The sequence below is a fragment of the Pinus tabuliformis genome, chromosome 4_1 (genome assembly GCF_031772625.1).
Source record: "Pinus tabuliformis cultivar Carrire ecotype Pingquan chromosome 4_1, CPIR1, whole genome shotgun sequence".
Taxonomy (NCBI): Eukaryota; Viridiplantae; Streptophyta; class Pinopsida; order Pinales; family Pinaceae; genus Pinus; species Pinus tabuliformis.
In genome coordinates, this window is record NC_142303.1 from 570,843,384 (window position 1) to 570,853,216 (window position 9,833).

Here is a 9,833-nt window from a genome sequence, read left to right on the forward strand (position 1 = left end):
CAACTATAATCCTAGAAAGGTATTAGGCCAAACTCTGCATCTCTCCCATTGCAAGCCTAGCGAGTTGGTTAAAAGAGGGGATCATTGCAAAGAGTGTTCAAACAACGGCAAGTACCCAAAGGAGCCTCAATCCATATCCTCAATCCATTTGCATATATGCATGTGAGTGAGACGGCTATGAAATCAATGGGTAGATTTAAACCACCACCTAATAAGTAATGTTTAAAAGTAAAACACCAAATCAACGATGGTTAAATGTAAAATACATATACAATAACCTTCAAGGAAATGGACTCGAAATAAAAAGGAGATGCCCAAACTTTTCTGGATGCATCATCTATAAATGTTACAAAATATGATGCTGCTCCTAATGATTTGATGTTAACAAGCCCAAACACATCTGAGTGTACCAATTCTAGCACATATTTCTTTCTGTCATGGCCACCTCTAAGGAATGAAACCCTTATTTGTCTACCATATATACAATGATCACAAAGATCAAGATTGTATGATTTCAAACCTGGCAATAAATTTTTATCAACAAGGATTTTTAAGCCCTTCTCGCTCATGTGACCCAAACTCTTACGCCACAGATCTGCTGAATTTCCTTATTTTGTGATAGCAACCAAATCTGATTTTCCTATTAGTGTCTTCAATGTGTATAATGTTCCTTTCTTGGGTCCTTTGGCCACGACCAATGCGCCTTTGCTAATTTCTAGCCTCCTTTTCCAAAGCTTGTCGAATAGCCTTCATCATCCAGTCGTCCCATAGAGATTAAACTGATGCGCATTTCTGGTACATGCCTGACCTGTTTCAACAATATATCTTGTCCATCTTTCATCTTGATCTGGACATCTCCCACTCCAACAATTCTGCAAAAATGATTATTCCCCAAATGCACTCTACCATAATCACTGGGATTATATGAAACAAAACTATCTTTGCATGGGGTTACATGGTGAGATGCCTCAGAGTCAAGGATCCAATCAAAGCTACTGCTAGATGTATATACACATGCATCCTCTATTGAAACAGTAAACAACACATCACCATTTGTGGCTACAGCAGTAGTCTCACCTTCATTCGTGCTGGATGACTTGTGATTTGTACTAGACGGTCTCTGATTCTTTTGTCCTTTCTTCCAAAATCGACATTCTTTCTTCATATGCCCGGGTTTGCCACAATTAAAGTAGATGATCCTTCCTCTCCTTTATTTTGATCGGCCTCTCGATCTTGATCGCCATTACCAGCCTTGATCCATTCTCCTACCATGATCAGCTAGAGCTAGAGCCTCTCCTCCCTGGTTTTCCGCAATTGACTTGCGTCGCAGCTCCTCATTCATTAAATTGTTGCTGACATCATCAAACTTGAGTGTCCCTATAGTTGTTGAAGTGCTCATAGCTACAATTAAATTTTCCCAGTTGTCTGGCATAGAACACATTAGCAAAATAGCTCTAATTTCATCATCTAAAGTGATTTTAGCAGAGGCAAGTTGATTAGTAATAATATTAAATGCATTCAACTACTCAGCAATTGAAGCACCCTCCTTCATTTTGAGATTATAAAGCTTCTTCATCAAGAATACTTTGTTTGATGCTGTGCTCTTCTCATATAGATCATGGAGCTTCTTCCATAATCCTTCAGCCGTCTTTTCTCTGGGCACATTAAAATAAACATTCTTTGCTAAATATTGGCGAATTGTTCCAATCGCCTTTCTATCTAGCTTATTCCACTCTTCATTTGTCATCGATGAGGGTTTCTTTGTTGTGCCCTCAATCAGCAAATACTAATCCTTTAAAATCAGTATATCCTCCATCTGTGATTTCCATAGGGAAAAATTAGCCCCACTCAACTTCTCCATATCTATAAGTGTTGTCTCCATTTTCAATCAAATTCACACCCCAAAACACAAAACTCAACTTAAAAATAAAACTTTAATTATTACTCTTTAAAATTTAGTAATAATGACCTTCCTCCTTTTAAAATACCCTTTTCAAAATTCCCGCTCCTTTTTAAAATATACTTTTCAAAATTCCAGCATATAATTATCTAAATATAAAAACATATATAATATTTTAACCTTTTCACATTTCACACATACATATGTTGGTTTGAGAGAAAAACTTGACGTGCAAGCTTGATGTAAAAAAAAAACTTACAAACGCCACGTTTCAAACTCCACAAACACGTTTCAACATAGGTCCACGGCGACCTTAGCTCTGATACCAATTGTTATACCAGAGCAAACATAACACACAGTAGATTTATACTCGGAGACTTAGATGGCAATAGCAAAGAATAATTCACAAAGACAGACAAATGGAGAAACAACATGATTACTTAGTCAGAAACAGCAGAATAGATAAAACAATCACTAGAGAACAAAAATCACTTTGCATTACATAACAGGCTTGGGCCTTGGCTTGCCTTCCTTGGCCAAAGAAATTACAAATTTATAGAGGCAGAAGAAGGATCTAGAATCTTGTGTGTGATTCAGATGGAGATCTAGAATGATCTAGAAACCACTGGCGGTGTAGGAGGATCTAGTATCATGGAGATCTAGAAAAATCTAATATAGAAGGATCTAGAATACTGCGTGAATTTGGCTTCACACTTAACAAGAAGATTAGGGCACATCTGATAGTCTTAGCAACAGGAGGCTTTTGAGCAAAGATAGTTAGCGAAGCAGCTTGCATGTGAAAAGAATCGAACCCTCGAAGAGTAGAGATCTAGGCTTTGTCCCACACATAACACCAAAAATCATTTCATTGTGAATAACTTGGTATTTCCCATATCTCATACCAACGGATAAGAGCAAAACAGAGCACAAAGGCAAATTATAGCAAAAATGGAGAACACAAGAAACAAGAATGGAGAACTGAAAAATATAGACTTTTATTATTCATGGAAGGCCTGGCCTTGGCTTGGATTTCTCAGGCAGAGGAGAGATTACAAATTTATAGATGAGAGAAGCTCTAGAATTCTCCAATTCTTTCATGTGGAATACATGACTGGATAGTGCAGCAAATGGACGGTGTAGTAGGTTGGCCTTGGTGAGATCTTTCGGCATGGGCGGCGGAGAGAAGACAACTGAGGATGACGCCGAAGTCTTCATTGTGGCTTCACGTTTAACAATTAATGGATCTGACAGATCCTGTTTTACTAGAAATCAAGACACTAGTCTCTATTTAAATTTTTGGTCGTGCCAGTTTTTAGAATGGGTACAACATTATTCCACAATATAAAGACAAAAAAATTCTTTATTTATATTTAAAAATTTTACCAAAATGTTATTAACTTAAAAATATAAATAATACTTACAGCTAAAAGGTTTTTTTGTTTTTTATAAATCTAAATTTTATAATTTTAAAGTTAAATTAATCAATTTTCATTCAAAGATGAATCAACAGCACTATCCTCTTAATCATTTGTAATGAAAATCTTAGGCTCACGAAGAGATGAGGTGTGTTTAAAGACATTGTTGTTAGTCACTAAGAGCAATTAACATGGAATCATTTACATTAGAGAAAAATATAATGAGAAACATTATGGGTTATGATAACCCTTTAACTAGAAAACTACTGTTAATTTGACCAAGTCGAGTTTACTCGAAACACCTTAACAAACCCCCTTTAACATGACTCGGGGAGATTAATGTGGTCCCAATCCTTCATCATCCATCTCACCTGAGATCTCTCATAGCTCAATTCAAGCTAGAATACTGGTACATGATACTAGGTCACTTGCCATATTGGTATCTATCCAAGTGGTCCATTCCAAAACCATGTGCCACTTCACCACATATGTGTCTGATCAACGCCTTAAATCCTTACAAAAATCAGTGTTTCTAAACGTCATGTATGCTTGAACAATATGTCTTACAACTTCCTAGGGAAATCCACTTTCCTTGGACCAAAACCCTTAGGGTGTTCACACACTACTGGTATTATCAAACCACTAAGGCTCTCAATCCCAAACTAGCTCCTTCATTATCCTCAAACATCATTGACTCTCTCACTACATCTGTAGCTTTGTTGATCCATGCTTGGACCTCGTCTTTCTAGCTACTTAAACTCTTTCCGTATGTCCATAGTTTGAGCATCTTTATATTGTGCCTCAACTCAACAACCTGCGAGGCTTCCCTTCCTATGATAAACAAATTCCACAAACTCGCTTTGACAATTTTGAATCTACTATATTTTCTTATTCTAACATTATCTCATGCCGACTCTCGAACTTTGTTACCAACTGTTAGGATAATGAAATACCTAGAAGGTGGTGTCCAAAAGCACTGTTGCTAGAATCTCATTGGTCACCAAGACAAATTGACATGAAGTCAGCTATATTAAAAAATAATATCATGGTAAAAAACCATGTAGTATAATAAATTTGGAGCTCAAAGTAACTAATAAATTAATAAGTCAAATTTTAAATATTTCAATAATATTTATATAACCATCATCATTGAATAAATTTTAGATAACTTAATTAATCAAATATGTGAACCAAAAATATTTTTAAAATATATATATATATATATATATTTTATAAAAACATTTTATTTGTTATTGTTCAATATCTTTATAATTGATTTATTTCAAATAATTCTAAAAAGAAGACCTCGTAAACGCTTTAAATAATGTCGATGTGACACTTGCAATTGCCATTTGCGATGAATTTTCAATTTCCGACCGTACTGGTCGTACTGCTCACTCCAAAAAATTCCGCGAAAGACCTCGCACAGACTTTCCACGGTGACGATACAGTTAACCTTTCTATATAGGTTGGTTTTTCAGCTACATCGTTCAGGGATAGAATTTATGGGAAAATTGTTAGTTCGGGTGATTTGTTTGTTAAATATCTAAAAAAAATTATAAAACTATTAAATGGTTTTATTTAAATTATAAACACCGGAGAGAGGTGCCAAAACCATCAAATTTAACAAATGTGTTTGTTTTGAAATTCTAATTTTAATTCGGATTTTGTAATGATATCTTATATATAATTTTTGGTTAAAATTAACCGAAATAATTTTTGTGATGATATCCCGTCGAATTAGGTGAAATGATTTTTATAATGATATTTAACATTCAACAATTTTTGGTTAGAATTAATTTTGTTGTTTAAAATTAGTTTTTTATTTTTTTAAGCCAGAAAGAAAATATAAATTAATTTTCTAGAAAAAACAGTTTACATAAATTTGATGGATCTAGTGGACAATACATCTAGTGCAAATTGAAAAGGAAAATTTAGTAACTAGCATATCTTAAAACTGGAAATCAGTAGATTTTATCGGTAGATTCAGTGCAGTTAAACACTCAAGATACTTGATAGTGAAGAGATATAACTCAACTTTGTTATTTCAACAAATCACTACTAAATTTTAGGTAAATTTGGCCAATAGATATACTATAATAACTCCTAATATCTAACAACTAAAATATTAATCAATTTAATACTGTAATAACTCCGAATATATAACTACTAGAATATTAATCAATTTAATTTCCAAACTTCCATTCTTATAATATGGGTTGTTTTGTATTTAGTTAGTCATAAATTGTGCACAACAAGATTTGGATGTTTTTAGACTTCATGAATTAATGAAGTTGTAATGTTCTGATTATTATTATTATTAGCATATTAATTATTCAATTTAAGTTACAATTTTATTATATAATTAATTAAATTTTAATAAAAGTTTGAATTTGTAATTCAAATGTTATAGTGATTTTTTGTAGAAATATATTTTAAATAATGATAAATTACATCTTTATTCAAAATTGAATACCAAAATATCCATTAACTAAATTAAACTTTTAACTAATAATTAAAATAAACAAATTACTAATTTATATTATTTTTATTTAATTTTATATTTAAATATTTTGTTTAAATAATTATAAAAAAATAAAATTATTATTTTAATATGCACATATTTAGTATTTTAGGTTTTCAGGTTGTTCTAAGTATGTTTTTTTAAAGATAATAATAATAATGAATTCAATATTTTCTCTTTAAGAACCTAACAAAAAAATTATGAATCAATATTGATGACTTTTGGGGAGTTCTAGGGCATCCCCAATTTGTTATGCACTCATCACAAATCTTTTTACTTTTATTTTTTTTCTATAGGTGGGAAAACATATCATAATTCAGTTGTCAAACCAACACAAAGAAATTGAACTAGAAAAACACACCATAAAACTACCAAAAAGTTTCACTAAAGACAACAAGTCTTTTTTATAAAAGAAATTATATTTATTTTTTTCTTAGTTGGGAAAACCTATCATAATTCAGTTGTCAAACTGACAGTGAGGACATCTATCTCTAGCTGCTATGGACGAATGTAGGCTTGCTCATCACAGTGATTCATGGAAAACCAACCATGGTGGTCCTTAAGGGGGCAGGCTTTCACTCATACCTAAGAGTCTTGGACCATTAACCTATATCGTCCTAGAAAAACTAGCTCTTAACCAAACAAAAACAGTTTCAAAGCATACTCCAAACCCAAAAAAACTAAAACAGTTTCAAAGCATACTCCAAACCCAAAAGAACTAAAACAGTTTCAAAGCATACTCCAAACCCAAAAAAATATCTTTTTATATTTTAATATAAAAACTTAGTATTTTTTCTATAAAAAAGATAACCCAGATTAAGCTCAACCTAATTAAAAAAAGCAATCGAAACCTGGTGTAATAATCGCAATTCGATTATTGACTACATCAAGTCAAGAAGCGTAGGGCCCTTCACATTTATTACAAAATCTTTTAATCTAAATTTAACTAAAGATAAAAAACTAAGCTGGCTGCAGTTTCCTAACTCTGCGGGAACAGAACCCGCAATTTTACTAGAAGACCCACCCATCCACAGAAACGTAAGGGAAGAGCAGTTGCCAAGAGACGGAGGAATAATACTCTCCAAATTGTTGTCGGATAAGTCCAAGATCTCAAGCTTCTGTAGCAACCCCAATTCTCCTGGAACAGAACCTGATAAAAGATTATATGCCAAGCCAAGTATTTGGAGGGCTTTAAGTTGCCCATACTCTGGCGGAATTCTCCCTCTCAATTTATTGCCACTTATTTCCAACGTGCGCAGTAAAGAGAGATTACCCAGCGAAGGCGAAAGAGTCCCTTCTAGGCCTGAGTAAGGAAGGTATATGGAAACAACTCTTCTGCTCTGTTTTCTGCAGCGAATGCCATTCCACGAGCATATGTTGGCAGAGTTGTGGGCCGTCCAGTTGGACAACAATCCATGTGGGTCGGCCGTTATGGCGTTTCTGAAGGAGAGAAGAGCTTCCACATCCCTTTTCTCGTGGCGGGCCATGGACCTTCGAGATTCCTGCAACATTGACATGCGCTCATTCATAACATAATGAGAAGGATGAGGTTGAAGTGATGATCGTCTACGGCAACAGAGGTCCCTGCAATCAGCACAAAGCACAGCAGCATGGGAAAAACAGCGCTATAATCCATTTCTCCCCTTCCCAACACAACGTCTTCGTATGAATTGTATTCTGCATATGTGGATATATAAATATATGTGTAATCACAGCGATTATCATTCCTCCACTATCTTTTCAAAGTCTGGCGTCTACCTTTTTAAGTCCTCCACTATCTTTTTAAAGTCTCGCGTCTACCTTTTTAAGTCTTCCACTATCTTTTTAAAGTCTAGCGTCTATTTTTTAAGTCCTCCACTATCTTTTTAAAGTCTCGCGTCTACCTTTTTAAGTCTTCCACTATCTCTATCTTTTTAAAGTCTCGCGTCTTCCGCCATCTTTTTAGAGGCTTCCGTCTATTTTTTAAGTCCTCCACTATCCTTTTGAAGTCTCGCGTCTACATTTTAAGTCTCGCGTCATCCAGTAGCATGCATAGAGTTTATTACAATCGTTCCCCGCAGATAGATCCTTCGCGGAAATAAGCGTTCACTACAACAGGCTGTCTGACTTTTCTCTCACCTGCAACTATTTATTTCCTTCATGCAACTGATTGAGCACTCATCACAACCCCTTTGGTATCTAATTTGGTCTGCTTGGACGCTGAGATATTAATTTTTTCTTTGTTTTTTAACTTCTTCAACAGCTATCACGATGTCGAAGGTATATGTATAGTCCATTTTATTAATCTTGTACTGGTTAGAGATGTTTTAACAATTAATTGGATGTGCAGAAGATGGTGTTTAAATCGACCATAGACGATGAGAAAAGCAAAATGAGGGCCATGAAGGCTGTTGCAGGGTCTGGAGGCACGAATAATCATTACCTTTATTGCATATATAGGCAAAATATTTTCCATCGATTTACTAGAGTTTTGTTGTTTCATACTCCTTTACTAATGTTGCGAGTGCTCTGTTTCAGTGGACTCTATTGAAGTCAACAAGGAGGAGGGAAAGATAACTGCTGTGGGAGAAACAGATCCTGTGTATCTTGCAAAAAAATTAAGGAAATTGGGGTACAAAGCAGAGTTGCTGAGCGTCGGTCCTGCAAAGGAGGAGAAAGAGGAGAAAAAGGAGGAGGAGAAGATACCTATTGTGTATCATGTGAATCCCAGCAGCATCTATGGATACCCATCATTTGGGAGAGATGAGTATCGCAATGAGTGCACCATCTTATGATAAAAACCAATCATAGTTGAGAGTCCAATCACACGTTTGATATGAATTGTAATCGCCATGTCTCCATGCATACAAGAGGGACCTCTGGAGTATACTCCTTTAAAAGTTATAAATAATCATAGCTAGAAGTCCAATCATATGTTTGATATGAACTGTAATTGCCATGTCTCCGGGCATATTAGAGGGACCTCTGAGTTTACTCCTTTAAAAGTTACATGGTGGATAATTTATATAGGCAATATTTTTTTTCATATCAGATTTTCTCAATAGTTGCAATCTCATAAGAATAAGAATAACATTAACCGACTAAAATTTCATTCTCATACATAAGGATTTGGATTTGTGTATAGTTATATATATATAGTAAGTTTGATATGATTATATATTTATCATGTTTAATATATTATATTTAATATATTTTATCCTGGTTCTACAAGGAATTGAATAGGTAATTTCACATTAAAGAGTGGGGAATTGAACAGTTAACTTCATATTAAGGAACTCTTTAACAAAATTCTTGATCATGGGAAGACCAGTATGGTATATTTTAGAATTTTCATTTTTTAAATAGTAAATTATAGATAATCTAAAATTAATAAGTGGAGAATATTCTTGTCATCAGATTAATTTAAAAGTTTTCAAAATATTTTTTTATTAGACCTTTATTGATATTACAAATTCTCATCACACAAATGTTACATAAATATTTTGAACATCTTCTACTTATATATTAACATTAAAAATTCTTATCATGACAAATAAATATTTTAATAGCTATCTAAATTTATCTCCTATTTAATCTATAAGGACATGCTAATTACCAACCATTTAATCTATAAAACTTTGCTACTTATACATCTAGTTATCCATAAGGGTAGCTAGTCTATAAAAGGATTTTCCTTCTTGATTGTCAAAAATAATATATCAGTCACAGTGGCACATGCTTGTGTTCTCCTAGAAAATAAAATTCCAACATCATCATCATATAGTATATGCAAAACCACTTATGGATATTTAGCACAATTTATTATCACAGAAATAGCTAAAATTGTGAGGGGCACTATTTTATTGGCGCTTCAATTTCATAAGCGCTTTCTATTCACAAGCAACATGGTCTCCCTTTGTGATTAATACTTCTTGCTGTAGTTTCGAAAAACCCATTATACTTATCGCTGTAGTTTGGAAAAAATGGCTTAAGATTTTTCCAATTTCCCATTATT

The 9,833-nt window shown here is 33.8% G+C and overlaps 1 protein-coding gene across 2 annotated transcripts; it reads left to right on the top strand.

Annotated features, from left to right (window-relative positions):
* The first annotated feature begins 7,812 nt into the window (after nucleotides 1–7,812).
* LOC149177183 (heavy metal-associated isoprenylated plant protein 39-like) lies at nucleotides 7,813–8,845 on the top strand. Of its 2 annotated transcripts, none has more exons than XM_089423325.1 (3): nucleotides 7,813–8,013; nucleotides 8,169–8,244; nucleotides 8,357–8,845. In XM_089423325.1, the coding sequence occupies exons 2-3, from the start codon at nucleotides 8,172–8,174 to the stop codon at nucleotides 8,611–8,613; spliced, it is 330 nt and encodes a 109-aa protein (XP_089279451.1). In that variant the 5' UTR covers nucleotides 7,813–8,013; nucleotides 8,169–8,171; the 3' UTR covers nucleotides 8,614–8,845. The 2 variants fall into 2 exon arrangements, with proteins under 2 accessions (XP_089279451.1, XP_089279450.1); XM_089423324.1 differs by having other exon boundaries at nucleotides 7,818–8,098.
* The last annotated feature ends 988 nt before the right edge of the window (nucleotides 8,846–9,833 follow it).